General features: G+C 49.3%; 1 protein-coding gene across 4 annotated transcripts in view; it reads right to left on the reverse strand.

Annotated features, from left to right (window-relative positions):
• Positions 1–20529, reverse strand: part of jarid2b (jumonji and AT-rich interaction domain containing 2b) — a 594617-nt gene that overhangs the window by 268676 nt on the left and 305412 nt on the right. For all 4 annotated transcript variants that reach the window (XR_011947850.1, XM_072509615.1, XM_072509616.1 and 1 more), the window contains one exon: positions 20074–20224. Coding sequence is in view for 3 of the 4 variants with exons in the window: in XM_072509615.1 (XP_072365716.1) it covers positions 20074–20224 (151 nt within the window). In the remaining variant the exon portion in view is untranslated. The remainder of the gene's footprint in view (positions 1–20073; positions 20225–20529) is intronic.

A 20529-nucleotide genomic window follows, 5' to 3' on the forward strand; every position in this document is an offset into this window, starting at 1 on the left:
GCAGCATGCATAACCGTCAATGGCTTGGGACATTTGTGTGCAGGATTCCTCATCGGCGAGAAGCGCTGCATCCAGCCTTCATGGCGGGCGTTGGGCCAGTCCCTTCTCCAACCCCACGTCCATGCAATGCGGCACACTGTCAGAGACCACAATCGCAGAATACTCCTCCCTCGTTACCCCTGGAAGCACCACTCTACCCATGACAAAATAAAATCTACGCATGAGTACGCTTTGGCACATGGGAGAAAGGGAAGAGAACTTTCCTTCCCCAGGGCAGTTGAACCTCCATGGGTCCACCTCCACTCATCTGCTCTACGAATGCACCCAACTCTCGTGCCACACCCGACACATTACCGTCCTGGGGTTGAATCTGTCCAAGGTCGAGTCTTGAACACAGTTGAAGTTTCCCCCCTCTGCCCCCATGATATGTCGGTGAGTGTCCAGGTCCGGGATTTAAGCCATCGTTCTCCTGACAATGTCTACATCATCCCAGTTCGGGGCAGTAATATCCATCAAGACCACCGGGGCAACTTGCAAGGTAAAGAGGGCTGAGAAGAAGTTCTGAAGACTGGAGAGGGCCGATAAAGGTTCCCCTTTGAAGCTGTAGCTTGGCATGGCCAAAGATCTGAAGTTGTGCCTGGGTGTATACTCTGGAATCCAGGGGAATGGAATCCAGAGAGGAAAGATTGAAATCCTGAGAGGTGGGCAACTGTTGAAGCCGTCTGAGTTGGAGTGTCTTTTGGAGAGAATTCCAAGGCAAGATCTTCAACGGTGACATTTGGAAACCCTCTTGAGAAAAACAATGATTCAGTGTAATTAGTTGACTCAGTGTTACAGATGTGTGGGTGTGTTATTGAGAAATCTGTGGAATTGGTTTTAAAAGCACCTATCATTTCTTGTGCAATGTGGTGTTTTTGACAATAATTTGCCTGTTAATTCACATATCCCTCATGCTTACCCTGAATGGTAAGAATATAATACAGATATTAGTATGGTTTTATCTTTTGGATCTTGTATAGTAAAGTTTACTTTTGTTGGTTCAAAAGCTGTGGAATCTTGCAGCTTTCTCCATCAGATAAGTGCCCCCTTAAATCTCAAACTTTTGTCTACTTTAAACAAAACATGACTAGTCCCTAACTGGATCCTATCAATAACTAGATGTCTGGCCAATGGCCATAACATTTCAAGACACACTTCAGAACTTTGGATCTCTTTTGGGGGAGTTCAACATTCTTGGAGGTGCTGGCTTTCTGGCAAGATCCCATCTTCGCATTTAACTTGATGCAAAAGATCCCACTAAGCATGAGAGTTCTCCCAGTGTCCTGTAAAAAAATCTGATCCCCTACCAGCACTCAGCAAGGCTAATAAATCACTTCTCTCATTGCTGTTCATGTGATATTGTCATGGACAAATCAGAGATACATCACAATCAAACCGACTGAACATTTTGGAACCATCCTGAAAATCCTGATGTTCTTTCTATCTCTTTCTTACACAATTCCAGACTTTGCTCTCTGAATCAGAGGCCCTTAATCTTCATTGTGTACCAATATTCGTGACAACATCCCTCACTCTGGCTGAAGTTCTCTTTATATTTGAATTTTCAATCTTGCTACAATAGCAACCCGAGGAACTCTTCCTCTAAATTAGTTAAATTTGATCTCCATTTCCTGTATTTCTCCAGACTAATTGTTAACCATTTGTTTTCCCAGCTGTATCTTTCACTGATTTCAAAGGCTATTCACAATGGGGCTATCAAACTTAGTGGGCTATACTTTCCACGTGTATCAATTCATTTTTATTGAAAGTTATGTTTGCCATTTTCCAAATCTGAAATACCAGGCTCAGCACATTTTCTAGTACTTGATGTTGTGGTACAATTGGAGGATTTTTCCCAGCGCTGTGGGCAAAACAGAATATATAATCAGTTGCTTCGTTGCTGGTTTGTGGAATCTTCATTTTCAATGGGTGTCTCGCTGGCTGCCTAAAAATGTAGTAGACCTCTCAAGAGGTAGACCCACCCTATTGTCCATTCATCAAGCAGTCAAGTGGACAGAGGCTGGTCTTCCTGCCAATTAATTTTTCCAGGAGGTGACGCACCATTCATCAAGAGTTGCCAGTTAATTGAGGCTGGCAGCAAACACACAGCCACACCCAGAGGCAGCTGTGACGGCTGCTAGAACATCACCCCATAGAGTCCCAGGATCCTGAAGCGGTGTTGAGCTGCGGTGGGGGGAGGGGAGGGGAGAAATCCTGGCGTTGTGAAAGTCATGGGGAGAGGGTGGCCATGGACCTCAGGGGGGGGGGGGCATTGCCACCCACCCACCCCACTTTATATCCATGCTCTTGAACATGCACAGTTTTAAAAAATATATATAATTTTAGTGTTTTCATTTTTTCCAATTAAGGGGCAATTTAGCATGGCCAATCCACCTAGCCTGCACATCTTTGGGTTGTGGGGGGGAAACCCACGCAAACACGGAGAGAGTGTGCAAACTCCACACGGACAGTGACCCAGAGCCGGGATCGAACCTGGGACCTCGGCGCCGTGAGGCAGCAGAGCTAACCCACTGCGCCACCGTGCTGCCCGAACATGCACAGATTAGTGCAGATTGAGGGAATCCCTCCCACCCTCCTGCTAACATGCAGCCTAGTTATACTAGTCATGCAGGCCCTATGTCAGCCTGCCTAGAGCTGAGAACATTGCAGCAAAGAAGGAAGAGGCTCTTTAGTGGTCATTAATTGGCTGTTTGACTCAAAGTGGAGGTTGGGTAGGTAGGTTGACCAGGGGTCTTGCCACCCAGAACGTACTCCCAGTGAATGCAGGACGGCATCGGTTGCCAGTCCTGATGTCAAAGTACCAAATTGCCATATCTGCCTGCTTCCGACTTCGCCTCCTGCAGGGGCAGAGAATTTCATCCTATGACGTGCACAAATTGTCTGCTGTGTTTGTCTGCACAGCACAAACAACTTTGAAGAGAAATCAACAGGTTAGGAAGCATCTGTGTTGGTAGAAGCAAGAGTTGAGATTTCAGGTCAATGACTTTCCATTATGGACCTGAACTTCAACTCTTACACAGATCCTGCCTCACATTTGGAGTACTTTCAGCATTCTGCTTTAATTTCTGATTTCAGCACTTGCAGAATTGTGCTTTTGTTCAATACGATAAGCATTGATTATAGACCACTTTGGGAATTCCGTAGATCATAATGATATTATATAAATGCACCTTTGTCACTCATGAACCTCCCTCAATTTAATATTTCATACTTTTTCAGGATCATACTTTTTTACTATGTTCCAGAAAATCTTTGTGCAATTTCCCCGCTCTTCCCGTATAGAAATTTGAAGTACTCATTAAAATAATCATTCAAGTCATTAAAATCTGTTATTGGAGCAGCATGTGTTGCAGTGGTTAGCACTGGGACTGCGGCGCTGAGGACCCGGATTCGAATCCCGGCCCTGGGTCACTGTCCGTGTGGAGTTTGCACATTCTCTCCGTGTTTGCGTGGGTTTTGCCCCTACAACCCAAAGATGTGCAGGTTAGGTGGATTGGCCACGCTAAATTGCCCCTTAATTGGAAAAAAATAATAATTGGGTATTCTAAATTTATAAAACAAAAAATTATAACCTTGTTACTTATTTGTTCCTGCATTTCCTTAATTGTTATGGGGACTAATGCTTTCTTTCATCGTTTATAAACTATGGACGCAACTGTGCCACCCCGTTGCGCTCAGCACGATCTTGTTGCACGGGAGCATCGCAGGAGGCGCCCAACTCGAGCTTTGCACCGGGTGCAAATCACGCAAGAGTCACAACCTGCGCATGGCACCTAGCGTGATCCAATAGTCATATTTAAATGAGCCATTGGCTCAATTAACTATGCGTTGACGATCTCAGTGATCTTCAAAGTCAGGGGCGCGACCCGCGTGTGGATCATGGCTGTGTGTCGGGGGGGTCACGGAGCCATCCGTCGCGGCGCTCCCAATTGCGCAAATTCGCACGCAACAGCCAGCTTTTAACTATGCCAGCTGCGAGCAGCCTTTTTACCATATAAAAAAAGTGGCCGCACTGCGCGTGCGTGCCTGCTCATCAGTGCGTATGCGCACAGTTTTACGCTTGCGCACCGAAAAGTGGGCACGCATGCGCAGTGCGGCCACATTTTTTTTTATACAGTAAAAAGGCTACTCACAGCCGGCATAATTAAAAGCCGGCTGCTGCTCGCTCTGCCCAGTTCGGAAATGCTCAGTTCTTCTAAACAAAGCTAAGGCCGAGTTTCCCCCTGGCGACTAGTACCATCGGACCAACCCGCAGAGATCCAGCACCATGGTCTCCACCTCGGAACTCGCCTGTATCTACAGCGCTCTCATCCTGCAAGACGACGAGGTCACTGTCACCGAAGACAAACTCAATGCCCTGATTAAAACAGCTGATGTGACCATTGAGCCTTTCTGGCCTAGTCTGTTTGCCAAGGCATTGGCTAATATTGACGTCAATAGTCTGGTCTGCAACATTGGTGTTGGTAGCAGTGCCCCAGCTGCTGCAGCAGTTGTTTCCAAAAAAAGGAAGAGAAGAAACAGAAAGAATCTGAAGAGTCTGACGATGACATGGGCTTTGGTCTCTTTGATTAAACGTGACGTGCAACAACATTGTTACAATTTACAAAAATAAATAAAAATTGAATAATAAAGCCGGCTGCTGCGGCTGAAGACCGCGAATTTGCACAATCGGAGACACAGATGATTTTTTTAAAAAAATCTATGTAATCTTCCTGCCCGAGGGAGGCAGAGAGCAGGTCACGGCCCCCGAGCGTCGCCATCATGGGCTTTGGGCACAATTGCGATTCCTCCATTTTGTCAGCAGCAAACAAGGAAGAGAAAATAGTGGCTCGCGAAGGTCGGCCGGCGTGGCTCGCGAAGGTCGGCCGGCGTGGCTCGCGAAGGTCGGCCGGCGTGGCTCGCGAAGGTCGGCCGGCGTGGCTCGCGAAGGTCGGCCGGCGTGGCTCGCGAAGGTCGGCCGGCGTGGCTCGCGAAGGTCGGCCGGCGTGGCTCGCGAAGGTCGGCCGGCGTGGCTCGCGAAGGTCGGCCGGCGTGGCTCGCGAAGGTCGGCCGGCGTGGCTCGCGAAGGTCGGCCGGCGTGGCTCGCGAAGGTCGGCCGGCGTGGCTCGCGAAGGTCGGCCGGCGTGGGTCGCGAAGGTCGGCCGGCGTGGGTCGCGAAGGTCGGCCGGCGTGGGTCGCGAAGGTCGGCCGGCGTGGGTCGCGAAGGTCGGCCGGCGTGGGTCGCGAAGGTCGGCCGGCGTGGGTCGCGAAGGTCGGCCGGCGTGGGTCGCGAAGGTCGGCCGGCGTGGGTCGCGAAGGTCGGCCGGCGTGGGTCGCGAAGGTCGGCCGGCGTGGGTCGCGAAGGTCGGCCGGCGTGGGTCGCGAAGGTCGGCCGGCGTGGGTCGCGAAGGTCGGCCGGCGTGGGTCGCGAAGGTCGGCCGGCGTGGGTCGCGAAGGTCGGCCGGCGTGGGTCGCGAAGGTCGGCCGGCGTGGGTCGCGAAGGTCGGCCGGCGTGGGTCGCGAAGGTCGGCCGGCGTGGGTCGCGAAGGTCGGCCGGCGTGGGTCGCGAAGGTCGGCCGGCGTGGGTCGCGAAGGTCGGCCGGCGTGGGTCGCGAAGGTCGGCCGGCGTGGGTCGCGAAGGTCGGCCGGCGTGGGTCGCGAAGGTCGGCCGGCGTGGGTCGCGAAGGTCGGCCGGCGTGGGTCGCGAAGGTCGGCCGGCGTGGGTCGCGAAGGTCGGCCGGCGTGGGTCGCGAAGGTCGGCCGGCGTGGGTCGCGAAGGTCGGCCGGCGTGGGTCGCGAAGGTCGGCCGGCGTGGGTCGCGAAGGTCGGCCGGCGTGGGTCGCGAAGGTCGGCCGGCGTGGGTCGCGAAGGTCGGCCGGCGTGGGTCGCGAAGGTCGGCCAGTTGGAAAAAATGGGTCACCGGAAAAAAAGTTTGATAAACACTGGCCTATCTGAGGCCGCATTCTCCCGGCACCCAGGAGTCACCAGCCGCACCAGCGAGACCTCAACCGGGCGTCAATTAGTATAGGTCTCCATGTGGCAGCACTGTGGCGCAGTGGTTAGCACTGCTGCCTCACGGCAACGAGGCCCCAGGTTCGATCCCAGCTCTGGGTCACTGTCCGTGTGGAGTTTGCACATTCTCCCCGTGTTTGCGTGGGTTTCGCCCCCACAACCCAAAGATGAGCAGGTAGGTGGATTAGCCACGCAAAATTCCCCCCCTTAAATGTAAAAAAATCAATTGGGCACCCTAAATTTATATTAAAAAAGTATAGGACTCCACAAGCGGAGACAAGGCGCGATGGCCACTTTGGGGGGGTGAGAGGCCATTTAAACCCCCGGGTGCTTGGTTGGCACTGCCTGGATGCAAGAGGGCTATGAAGTGGCATCACCACTTTTGGGGGAGGGGGGGGTCTCTGAGCGACCTCATATTAACGTGTGCTCACTTGGAGGGGAATACCCATGTCTGCACGGGTGGCATTGTCCATAGGTTGGGGCTGTGCGTACCCTAATGCTCACTTTGGAGATCAGGACACCCTTTCAAAATAGTAACCCGATCTCAGAGGAGTCGGTTTCGCCTGCGGGTTCAGCGTCCCAGTGCTGAAACAATTGATTGACTGGTGAGAAACTCCCCAAACCTCAAAAAAAAAATTCTGTGTGGGGGTATTATCCAGGTCTGGATCTCACCCAAAAAGCCAGCGGGAAACATCCCACCAAACCCACCCAAAATGACACAGTCAACTTTTTGGAAGAATCTCACCCTAAATATGTATGCATTTGAAAAATTCTTCATTACTCTGCAAAATGTATGCTGCTATCTAACTCCTAACTTTTCTCGACTTCCCAGTATTTTTTCACCTGATTGTATATTTACCTAGTCGGGGTTTCTGCATACTGTGTTACAGTCCTACTCTTCAAATGGCAACTTAAATACATTGATCTGTTGCACATGTCAAGGTCACAAATTTACCATTCCATTGTACCGCTGTGGATTTTTTCACAGGTCAAGTGAGCAAATAAAATTTCACTTTTCTAAAATCCAAGTGACAAGATTTCACAAGGGCCAGGATTCGAACTCGGATCCTCAGTGGCGGCGTCCCAGTGTTAACCACTGCGCCACCGTGCTGCCCTGCAGTCCCAGTGCTCACCACTGCACCACATGCCACCCTAGTTTCTGGTCAATGATAACCCCAGGATGTCGATAGTGAGGGATTTGGCGACGGTAATGCCATTGAATGGAATGGGGCGATGGTTAATAACAATAATAATCGCTTATTGTCACAAGTAGGCTTCAATGAAGTTACTGTGAAAAGCTGCTTGTCGCCACATTCCAGCGCCTGTTCGGGGAGGCTGGTACGGGTTAGCTCCTCTCTTGTTGGAGATGGTCATTGCCTGGCACTTGCATGGCACAAATGTTACTTGCCATTTGCAAGCCCAAGCCTGGATACTGGATTATCACAGCACAAGAAAAGAAATGCAGGAAACAAAAATTAATAAATGAATTCAGATTTTAAAGTAAATCAAGGGTTCTCCAAAGATGTGCAGGTTACATGGATTGGTCATGATCAATACGCAAGATAATGGAGATAGGGTGGGGAGGGCGGCACAGTGGTTATCTCTGCTGCCTCATGTCACAGTAGACCTGGGTTTGATCCCGGCCCTGGGTCACTGTCCTTGTGGAGTTTGCACATTCTCCCTGTGTCTGTGTGGGTCTCAACCCCACAACCAGGGCAGCACGGTAGCACACAGGTTAGCACAGTTGCTTCACACCCCAGTGTCCCAGTTTCGATTCCCCGCTGGGTCACCGTCTGTGAGGAGTCTGCACGTTCTCCCAGTGTCTGCGTGGGTTTCCTCCGGGTGCTCCGGTTTCCTCCCACAGTCCAAAGATGTGCGGGTTAGGTGGATTGGCCATGCTAAATTGCCTTTAGTGTCCAAAAGGGTTAAGTGGGGTTACTGGGTTACAGGGATAGGATGGAGGCATAATGTTCTCTTTCCAAGGACCGGTGCAGACTCGCTGGGCTGAATGGCCTCATTCAGCACTGTTAATTCTATGAACTCAAAAGATGTGCAGGGTAGGGGGATTGGCCATGCTAAATTGCCCCTTAATTGAAAAAAAAAGAGAATTGGGTACATTAAATGGTGCTAACCATTGCGCCACTGTGTCACTCTCACTGTCAAAGTCTCAAATAAATAATGTTCATTTGCTCAATGTGTCAGGGGGTGACCGTCTCTCAATGTAGAATTGAGAGATGGGAGACCATTAAAGACAGAAAATACAAATCAACAATGAGCACTGGTCTAGGTTATATTTGTGCACAAGCTCCTTTTAAAGATCTATTTCCATGGCATCTGCTTATTTAGTTCTGAGCTAAACAGCAGCTGGTCAAATACACTTTAAATACTCTTACTGGATACAGTAGACACATGCAACTCTCCAATATCTCAAGAAGTAGCTGTGAATCACAGCACATCAGACCCCTGTAAATAGTAAACCAGCAGATGACTCAGAGCAACATAGAAACTGAGCAGCCCATTCAACCCTCTGAGCCCTTTCAGCCATGCTATTAGATCTTGGTTGATCTATACCTCAACTCCACTTAATTGCCTTTTCATATCCCCTGGTACCCTTGCCTAACAAAAATCTATAGATCTAAATCTATCGATCTCGGTCTTAAAAGCTCAGATTGTCCCAGAAACCACAGCCTTTTGGGGGAAACATTTCAGATTCCACTACCCTTTATGTGAAAAACTGCTTATTGATTTTACTCCTAAAAGGCCTAGGCCTAACAATTTTAAGATTATGTCCTGTTGTTTAGAAATAGGCACCCTGTATCTACCCCATCAAATCCCTTAATCATTTTAAATATACTGATCAGATCACGCCTCAACTTTTAAGCTCAAGGGAATACAAGCCAACTATGTGTTGAACACCAATGTTATAAAGGAACATATACAGGAGCCAGGTGCAGTGTGAATGGACCAAATTCACTTCTGATCCATTAAAATGAGACTGACCGAGACCTGGATCATGAGCAGGATGATGGTATGGGTTTAATGAAATTAATAGTGGTAATTTATGTGTCAGATGCGTCTGGGGTAATCTGCTTTATTTGGGAGTGGGGTGGATCTTTTCAGCACAACCCGAGAAGCTGTAGCACAAGTTTTAGAAGACCTTAGAAAGCCATACTATTAATATTAGTATATTAGCAAGAATGTTATTCGGCCAGTTATAATGATGAATATTATTTGTTGACCTGACCATCACTTAATTGTGGTACAACTAACATTAGTGTTTGTAAACAAAGACAGGGGCTGTATTCTCCGTTTTTGCGGCTAAGTACCCATGGTGTTTCACGGCCAGCAAATCAGCGCAAACCCCTCACCGATTCCGGTACCGGTGAGGGGCTAGCACCAGCGCCACATGAAACGCTGGCGGATCGCACAGAAAAGGGACGGAGAATAGCTGGGTCCCAGGCCGCACATGCGCACGGCTGACGACCTACACCGGTCGCGCCGTACAACATAGCGTCGGCCGTGCACGTAATCCAACCTGCAAACCGTGGCCCCAAAGCCCACCCCCCACCAGTCTTCCCAGCCCTTAGCAGACACCTCCCGGCCAGTGTTCCGCGCCATTAGGAGCGGAGCATTGTGGGTGGACCGGCCGATAACATGCCAATGGCGCTGAAACGGCATGCGTCATGATGATGCCATTTTGCAGGGGCGGAGCATGGCCGACCGGCACCGGCCCCGATTTCAGCATTGGAGTCCATTCTCTGCCCAATCGCCGAACACGATTTTGCCGTCAGGCTACGGAGAATTCCGCCCATAACCGTTCAAAGAAATTTAGATGATTGTTAGAAAAATGAATTCTTTACCACAAATAATTTTGAGGCAAAGACTACTGCAATTTCTAAGGAAACAGGATAATTACTGGAAAAATATGCAAATGGAAAAAGAGGATGAAAATTGGGAGACTGAGTAGACTAGCTAGTGCCAGTTGAAGAGCTAGTATCAACACAAATGCAATGACTCAATTGGTCTGCACCTGCTTTGGAAGTTCTATAATGCAATGATAAACAAATATTTTAAATAAAACACTGTAGATACAATACCTCTAATTAGAGTTCTCTCATCAGTCTTAAATTACTGTAGGTAAAGGGAGCAAATTCAACATGCTACCTCGTAATTAGCTTTGTCCGTTTTAATTTGCACCTTTTTTTCCCCCACCTAGAATTGCAAGGAGTGAATCCCCCACCTTTTTATAATGCCAAGATCACCGTCATTCTTTCCACCTTAGGACAGCAAACACTCAGGGGAAAATACCACCTTAGAACGGCCTTAGAACAGCCAAATCGTCTGTTAGCCACACTGCCAACTGAAAGACAGGTTTTAAACCACACTCTTGAAGTGGTGCTGATAGCAACTAGAGTAAGATAAAGGATGTAAAGACAGTACAATTTTCTGGTAATTCTCCAGACAGTTAAGATTACTTAGTACCTCTATGCATTGCGCTTCTCAAACAGCGGTTCAAAGGGTATCTAGATTTATCTAGAATGGAGAAGGAAATGGAGTGTGGTGGGTGGGTGGGGGCAGTGGTGAGAAGAGAGGAAATATTACTAATTGGCATTTTATCATACAAACACTACATAGGATTACACAGAATTTGCACAAAAATGGAAGTCATTCAGTCCACTTGATCTTTGCTGGTTAATACTGCTCCACACAAGCATCTTCCCAACCCAACTTGATTGAATTCAATCATAATCTATTCCATATTTCCTTGTAGTCATATCCAGTTATTCTATTCGCCTCAACTCCGAACACGTTCCACATTCTAACCACAAAGAAATTCTTTGCTCAAATGAATTTATTTGGGACTAACTATTTATGATCCCCAATTTTGGACAATTGTACTCCAATGCAGGCCTCTAGTGAAGAATTATACTCACTGAAAAAGGATCTAATGTGGAAGAAAGTAAAAAAAGGGATAGGTGCAGGAGGAAAGATGACAGCAGCACAACAACAAAAATTCCACAAAAGCTAAGTTGGCAAAGACATTGTTCAGTGTGATACTGGGTCACCGTGTGACTCCACATTCTCCCCGTGTTTGCATGAGTTTCGCCCCCACAACCCAAAAATGTGCAGGATAGGTGGATTGGCCATGCTAAATTGCCCCTTAATTGGGAAAAAAATGAACTGGGTACTCTATAGGGAAAAAGATGATACTGGGTCAACTAGACTAGGAAAAGGATGATTTCACAGCATTATCAGTGACCTTTCTAGCAGGGTCACTGGGTATTGATCAGGGTGACTAATTTACTTCTAAATTCTCTCCCCACATTCCCTCCAGTCCAAGTGCGCTGGGACCAATTACAATTGCAGGACTATTTCTACTTAAAGCATTCTGTAATAAAACAGGATTTAAACTAAAGATGGTTGTAACAATGTGCTACTGCTGCAACACAAGCTTTGGCATTTTGGTGGATGAATCAGGGTGCCTCTCTATCTCAATTTTAACATCCATCACAATCCCTTTGTATTGTATAGTTATTTTTAAAAATCTCTCATCCGCCATTTTAGGAAGTAAAGAACCAAAATAATATTTCAACCAATCACAAATTAAATTAAATAGAAAAAACTGAGTTCCAGATTTAAGAAAACAATATTATTGTAGTTCAATAGCTACCAATGTCCAATCAATTCCAATTAACAGCAGAGACATTAGAGAAGGAATAATCAGAGCCCCACCCCCCTCAGCAAAACCTGAAGGAAATGCCCGCAGCAAAAAGCGGTGGCATTTCACAAGTCATTGCATTCAGTATCACACTGCAACTGTGGGTTTTGTTTTCCTGAATAAGCCCAGCATTTTAATATTTCACTAAAACCACTATAGGTTCTCTATCTTCCCTTCTCACATCTGCTGACTATGAATACCTCCCTTCATCCAAGGCCATTTCTGACCTCGTCACCAACAGCTGTGCAGGATATAATGATATCAAATATTGAAACCAAGCAACTTTCGTCATTTTAATTTAATGAATTGTTTGTCGCGGTGGACAGGCTGGAACATTTCTAATATTGAGACTGCACACAACCGCTTTCCATTTTATTTCAGATTGTATAATATCACGCCTCAATTGAAAAAATGATCTTTACTTTTACACTCTACACATACAACTCTAAACACCACTTGGTCTCAAGGGGGTTCAGTGTTAGGGGAGCAAGATGATCCCACGCGTAAGGAATCTGAGCTATGGGGAAAGTGTACGGAATTTGGGCCTACCCTCGCTTCAAAATAGAACACATTCGAAATATATTGGAAGGAAATCAATGAAAAGTTTTCAAAAATACTGAAAGGTCATTGATAATGGTGAATTGGTTCCAAAAGACTTCCACATAATAATTTAAGCTTCTGGAAATCAAGAAAAGAGAGAGAAGAAAAACAGTTCAGGTGTAGTTATGTAGGCAGAGATAGCAGCCAATTTCATAGAATTTACAGTGCAGAAGGAGGCCAATCGGCCCATCAAGTCTGCACCAGCTCTTGGAAAGAGCACCCTACCCAAGGTCCACACCTCCACCCTATTCCCCATAACCCAGTAACCCCACTTTTGTAAAGGCCCCGAAGAATCCAGCACGAGTTTTAAGGATACAAAATAATAACGTTTATTTATATACATAACAGTAGCAGTAACTTCCCTTGCTACCTTCTCCTTCCTCCTGGTTCCTGGACTGGCCAGCTTATTTATAGTAGGAGTTTCTCCGCCCCCCTCATTGGGGAAGTTCATACTCCCATAGGATTGTGGGATAGTCATTAGTCCCCAGCCAATCGTCAGTAGGCAGGTTATAACATCCCTCCCCTCAAAAGTCCAAGGAATCCACCGTAGGCCCTGGTGAAGGAAGGCGTCGAACTCGTCTGGCCGCAGGCCGGACGCCATTTGAACGCGGCGCTGGATCTGGCGGCGTATAACGAGACGGAGACCGGCGCTTCCGTGATGAACGGCGCGGTTGTACATCCACGGCCTGTGGACCCGAGGATTCCCCCTCTGATTCATCCTGTGTCTCCATCTCGGAGTCAGAGTCTGCTGCCTCCGTCATGTCAGCGTCTCTATCCCCATTCGGTCCCGTCACGACCTGCGCAGGCTTCGAGTGAGGCACCAGTGGAAGATTTGGAGGACTACCTTCCCTTGTTTCTGGTCTTTGCCGCTGTTGAACTGAGCTCCGGGGGCGGGGAATCTTTTGCGGGGATGATCTTCTGGACCGGACGTGGTCTACATGTTTTCGCTGGAGACGACCCTGGGCTTGCACTTGGTACGATATAGGGCCCGTTTGGCGAAAGATTACACCAGGAACCCATTGGGCACCACCAGCAAAATTCTGCACGAATACTGGGTCACCGGGCGCAAACTGCCGAATCGGACGATGCCGAGACAATCCCGGTCCCTGCCTTTCTTGTGTGCGCCGTACTTTTGCGCCAATGTCCGGGAAGACCATACTAAGGCGGGTGCGAAGTCTCCGGCCCATTAGGAGTTCTGCGGGAGCTACCCCAGTCACTGTATGGGGGGTGGTCCTGTACGTAAACAAAAACCGAGCCAGTCTCGTGTCCATTGATCCGGAAGACTGCTTCTTTAGGCCTCTTTTGAATGTTTGCACTGCACGCTCTGCCAACCCATTTGAAGCTGGGTGGTAAGGGGCAGTGCGGATATGGCGGATGCCGTTCATCTTTGTAAACCTAGCAAACTCTTCACTCGTGAATGGAGTGCCATTATCCATGACCAGCACCTCGGGAAGGCCATGCGTACTAAATGATAAACGCATTTTTTTCAATTGTTGCGCAGAACGTTGTCCCCTGCTTCTTATGCACCTCCAGCCATTTGGACTGGGCGTCAATTAGCAGAAGGAACATGAATCCCTGAAAAGGGCCTGCGAAATCTGCATGTAAGCGTGCCCAAGGCCGCCCTGGCCATTCCCAGTGATGTAGGGGCGCGGCCGGCGGAGGCTTCTGATGCTCCTGGCAAATGGAGCAGTTTTGGGCCACCTTCTCAATGTCGGTGTCGAGGCCTGGCCACCAGACATAACTCCGGGCCAACATGTTCATCTTGGTCACGCCCGGATGCCCATTGTGCAAGTCTGATAATATCAGCTCCTGGCCTTTTTCCGGGACAATCACACGCGTCCCCCACAAGAGGATGCCGTCTTCCACGCTGAACTCTGACAGCTTGGAGGAAAATGCCCGCAACTCGCCTGGGAACTGTCTATGCTGCCCACCATACAGGACTATGTGCCGAACCTTTGACAAGACTGGCTCCGTCTGGGTCCACTCACGGATCTGTGATGCCGTGACAGGCAAGGTGTCCATAAAATTTAGGGTTGCGACCACCTCACTGGTCGTGGGGGTCGACATGGGGCCGGTCGATAAAGGCAATCGGCTCAGTGCGTCGGCATTTGCTATCTGCGTACCTGGTTTGTGCTCCAGAGAATACTCATATGCCGCAAGCAACAAAGCCCAGCGCTGGATCTGTGCAGAAGCAATGGCCGGTATTGGCTTATCCTCTCTGAAGAGTCCCAGCAGGGGCTTATGATCAGTCACGATAGTGAAATGGTGGCCGTACACATACTGGTGGAAGCGTTTCACCGCAAAAACCACTGCCAGGCCCTCCTTCTCGATCTGCGCGTACTTTTTCTCCGCTGCAGTCAATGTGCGGGAGGCGAAAGCTATCGGTCGCTCGGCCCAGTTCTCCATCTTGTGGGACAGGACAGCCCCAATACCATACGGGGATGCATCACATGTGACGAGCAAAGGCTTTCCCGGATCATAGTGGGTTAGTAACCCAGATGAGGACAATTGTTGCTTTACCCGCCGGAAAGCGGTTTCTTGCGGCTGACCCCAAACCCAGGTGTGATTTTTCTTTAGCAGCAGGTGCAAGGGGGCCAGCGTAGTTGCCAGATTGGGGAGGAACTTCCCGTAATAGTTTACGAGACCGAGAAAAGAACGAAGATGCGAAGTGTCATTTGGGGTGGGGGCATGTTGAATTGCACGCACCTTCTCTGCGACGGGGTGCAGACCCTCGCGGTCCACCCGATAACCTAGGTAGACTACTTCTTTTGCCTGAAATACGCACTTTGTGTGACGCAAACGGACTCCAGCCTCCGAAAGGCGTCTAAGGACAGCCTCCAGATTTTCCAAATGCTCTTGCTCCGACGTCCCTGTAATCAACACGTCATCTAGGTAGACAGCCACACGTGGTAAACCTCGCAAAATGTCCTCCATAACACGTTGAAAAATTGCGCAGGCAGAGGATACTCCAAAGGGCAACCGTGTATATTCATACAGGCCCCGGTGTGTGTTAATTGTTTCATATGGTCGGGAGGCAGGGTCCAGCTCCAACTGCAGGTAGGCGTGACTCATATCTAATTTTGTGAATGAGAGTCCGCCTGCAAGTTTCGCGTACAGATCCTCTATGCGAGGCATTGGGTATCGGTCGAGTCGGGAAACTGTATTCACTGTAAGTTTATAGTCGCCACACAAGCGAACTGTGGCATCTGGCTTCATTACTGGTACAATTGGTGCTGTCCAGTCAGCAAAACGGACGGGCCTGATAATACCCAAATTCTCCAAACGAGTGAGCTCCCCTTCTACCTTCTCGAGCAATGCGTAAGGCACTGGGCGCGCCCGGAAATAGCGCGGCGTGGCTCCTGGTTCAACTTGGATACGGGCTACGGCCCCTTTTATTTTCCCCAAACCAGGCTGGAATACCTCTGGGTATCGTCCTAGCACCTCAGTCAACCCTCCAGAAACTGTTTGGAGGATGTGCTGCCATTGCAACCGCAAATGGCGCAACCAGTCCCGACCCAACAGGCTGGGCCCATGGCCACGCACTACGATAAGTGGGAAACGCCCCTCCTGGCGTCCATAGACAACAGGGGTCATTGTAGTTCCTGCAATGTCCAGTGGTTCCCCCGTGTAGGTGGCCAACCTGGCCTGTGAGTCAGTTAATGTAAGGGTCTGTATACCCTGCTTGATGCGGTCAAATGTCCTCTGGGCGATCACGGAGACCGCTGTGCCAGTATCCAACTCCATCTCCAGCGGGTGGCCATTGACCCGTACTGTCACCTTAATGGGGGCCACACGGGGAGCTGCCACACAATGCAGCTGCAGGCAGTCGTCCTCCGTCTCCACGTCCTCAGGAGTGGTCGCCGCAGGTTCATCCACATGGAAGGTACGGCCCCTGGGCTGGTCCCAGTTACGGCCCCTGGGTTGGTCCCAGTTTCGGTTGGAACGACGGCGCCTCTGGCGTCTCCAGGACCGCCGTCCGCGACGGGGTCGGCGCCTACAAGTCTGACACGGACATGGCTCCTCGTCCATTGGCTCTGGAGAAGGCTCCCTTCGGGGAGGAATGTCCGATGGCCACTGGCGTCGGTCTGGTCGTTGCCTCGCCCAAGGTACCGCAGGAGTGCGGGGGGACGTTTTTGGGCGGAAAGGGTTGCGCCCCAAGGCATGCACTTCCATTCCCTGTAGCTCCTGTACTCCTCGCTCTGCGCTCTCTCGGGACAAGACTATTTGTATTGCCTGTTGAAAAGTCAATGTTGGCTCCGCTAACAACTTTCTCTGGGTGGCCGCATTGTTAATACCGCAAACCAAACGGTCGCGTAACATTTCTGACAAGGTCTCACCATAGTCACAGTATTCCGCAATCCCGCGTAGCCTGGATAAAAAAAATCGGCAAGGGATTCTCCAGGGGTCCTCTCAGCGGTATTAAACCGGTAACGCTTGACTATCGTGGACGGGGTTGGGTTAAAGTGTTGCCCCACTATATTCACAAGTTCGTCAAACGTTTTGGTGTCCGGCGCAGCTGGGTACGTAAGGCTCCTAATCACCCCAAACGTATGCGGCCCGCAGGCGGTGAGCAATATGACCACCTGGCGCTCGTTTTCAGTGATATTGTTTGCCCGGAAATAGTAACGCATCCGTTGTGTGTACTGGTTCCAGCTTTCCAGCGCAGCATCAAAAACATCCAAACGTCCGTACAGAGGCATGGTATAATAGAAAACAACTTCCAACCTTTATCCAACAAAAATCCAGGGAGGTGGCTTCAGCAGTGTAGACAGCTATTCACTTTTACCTTCGTCGCCAGTTTTGTAAAGGCCCCGAAGAATCCAGCACGAGTTTTAAGGATACAAAATAATAACGTTTATCGACTATAACAATATATACATAACAGTAGCAGTAACTTCCCTTGCTACCTTCTCCTTCCTCCTGGTTCCTGGACTGGCCAGCTTATTTATAGTAGGAGTTTCTCCGCCCCCCTCATTGGGGAAGTTCATACTCCCATAGGATTGTGGGATAGTCATTAGTCCCCAGCCAATCGTCAGTAGGCAGGTTATAACACCCACCCAACACTAAGGGCAATTTTGGACACTAAGGGCAATTTATCCTGGCCAATCCACCTAACCTGCACATCTTTGGACTGTGGGAGGAAACCGGAGCACCCGGAGGAAACCCACGCACACACGGGGAGGATGTGCAGACTCCGCACAGACAGTGACCCAAGCTGGAATCGAACCTGGGACCCTGGAGCTGTGAAGCAATTGTGCTATCCACAATGCTACCGTGCTGCCCAATTTAGCGATAAGTCCCATAGTAAACTGGAAGAGGAGCTGAACAACAAGTTAATATGCTTCTGTGGGATTGGGGTTAAATCAAAACAATGGTAGGATACTACAGTCAATGCTTTCATAGAACATACAGGGCAGAAGGCAGCCATTCGGCCCACCGAGTCTGCACCGACCCACTTAAGCCCTCACTTTCACCCTATCCCCGTAACCCAATAACCCCTCCTAACCTTTTTGGTCACTAAGGGCAATTTATCATGGCCAATCCACCTAACCTGCACGACTTTGGACTGTGGGAGGAAACCGGAGCACCCGGAGGAAACCCACGCAGACACTGGGAGAACATGCAGACTCCGCACAGTGACCCAGCGGCGAATCGAACCTGGGACCCTGGCGCTGTGAAGCCACAGTGCTATCCACTTGTGCTACCGTGCTTTCTTTGAATAGTACCTAGGATCATTTTGGGGGGGAGGAGTCTGCCCAGGTTGTGCATCAATTCCTGGAGTTGGGTGAGAAAAAGTGTGCTACCAATTGATTTCAGCTAACAAAGTTCAAATGGCAACTTGATGCATTCTTGAAAAAGGGACAGATGGACAAATGGGAATGCAATAAACCTAAAAATATTGCGAATATTCATAACTCAAACACATTAATTTATTGCAATAGTGTGTCTTGCCTAAATTCTGACTTCATGGGCGAGATTCTCCGACCCCCCACCGGGTCGGAGAATCGCCGGGGGCTGGCGTGAATCCCGCCCCCGCCGGTTGCCGAAGTCTCAGGCACCGGAGATTCAGCGGGGGCGGGAATCGCGCCGCGCCGGTTGGCACCCCCCCCCCGCGCGAATATCCGGCCCGGATGGGCCGAAGTCCCGCCGCTAAAATGCCTGTCCCACCGGCGTAAATTAAACCACCTACCTTACCGGCGGGACAAGGCGGCGCGGGCGGGCTCCGGGGTCCTGGGGGGGGGGGCAGGGCGATCTGGCCCCGTGAGGTGCCCCCACGGTGGCCTGGCCCGCGATCGGGGCCCACCGATCCGCGGGCAGGCCTGTGCCCTGGGGGCACTCTTTCCCTTCCGCCTCCGCCACGGTCTCCACCATGGCGGAGGCAGAAGAGACTCCCTCCACTGCGCATGCGTGGGAAGCTGTCAGCGGCCGCTGACACTCCCACGCATGCGCTGCCCAGAGATGTCATTTCCGCGCCAGCTGGCGGGGCAGCAAAGGCCTTTTCCGCCAGCTGGCAGGGCGGACATCCGTCCACGCCGACCTAGCCCCTTAAGGTTGGGGCTCGGCCCCCAAAGATGCGGAGCATTCCGCACCTTTGGGGCGGCACGATGCCCGTCTGATTTGCGCCATTTTGGGCGCCAGTCGGCGGACATCGCGCCGTTTCCGGAGAATTTCGCCCCTTATCTCAGTGATAACCTGTCAATTATTTACATTTCATTTTTAAATATTTATTGTCGTCTTCTACTGTTGCATAAAATGGAAACATCAAGCCAAGCACTTTAAGTAGAACAAATATTTGCCATAACCATTCGCATGGACTCTTCCCATGGCACAAAAACAAATTTCTTGATCCTAAGGCAAAAATGTGACACGTCCCTATAAACTCTGATGTAGAATTTGACTAGGTACATTAAATGCATTGTATTCTGCAGGGTGAGAATTAAGTCCATCATATATTTAAAAGCTCAACCCTTTCTTTGCCTCAATGGTAGAATAGTCTAATCCAAAATCATGCAAGCTTTTGGCTTTGTGGGCCACAAGTAGATGTTCCAGAGAGCCTTGGGGCCATATTTAGAGTTCAAATCCACATTCCAATCATTTGCATTTTTAAAAAATAATCTTTATTGTCACAAGTAGACTTACATTAACACCGCAATGAAGTTACCATGAAAAGCCACTAGCGCCACATTCCGGCGCCTGTTCAGGTACACGGAGGGAGAATTCAGAATGTCCAAATTACCGAACAGCACGTCTTCCGAGACTTATGGGAGGAAACCGGAGCACCCGGAGGAAACCCACGCAGACACGGGGAGAACATGCAGACTCCGCACAGACCCAAGCTGGGAATCGAACCTGGGATCCTGCCGCTGTGAAGCAACAGTGCTAATCACTGTGCTACCATGCCGCCCACTTGATGTTACCAACAAATCTCTAATTTTGTGGTTCACTTTAAGATTTAGCCAAAGAAAAGTGAAGGACAAGAAGGCCAAAAAATTCAATCAATGAATAAGAAACATGAAAACAGCAGCGTTCTTGGTTCGAGGGGCTGAGGTTTAGCATTTCGACAGTCAACGATACTCAATTTAGCCAACAAATGAATATTTTGGAAATAATTTTAAAATTGAAACAACCTATGATCTTCAAAACTGAAGGGTCACTTCACTTTTCAATCAAAAAAGACCAATTGACATTAAGGGAGCACTCACCTCTTTCTTACTGGCCCATCTTCATTTTCCGATGAGCTTGCATCATTTCCATCGCCTTTCTGTGATGTGTGAGACTCATCCTCTTTCCCATTTTCAACTACCATCTCAGGTGACAGTATCGATCCATTTGAGGAACCATTGCTGAGAGAACCTGCATGGTTAAAAGTCCATGGGATCAGTAAACAGTGTCAACAACCTACAGCCAGTTATTTAGAATTTTAAAAACCATTCACTGCTTTGCATTGTGGCAGCTTTTGCTTGGTTTTCAAAAAGTACAAGATCATATTGAAGAAGGCCCTTTATATGCACCTACGGGTACAGTGACTTTACATGCTTAAGGATCATAGTGGCCAAGCAATGATGGAAGGGGTAACTTTTCTTCTGAGGGTGCTGTTGGTTCATTTTACTTTAGGCTGGTGGCTTGTTCCCACCTCATCTCAGATATCTGCTTGCCTA

This window comes from Scyliorhinus torazame, chromosome 6 (genome assembly GCF_047496885.1).
Source record: "Scyliorhinus torazame isolate Kashiwa2021f chromosome 6, sScyTor2.1, whole genome shotgun sequence".
Taxonomy (NCBI): Eukaryota; Metazoa; Chordata; class Chondrichthyes; order Carcharhiniformes; family Scyliorhinidae; genus Scyliorhinus; species Scyliorhinus torazame.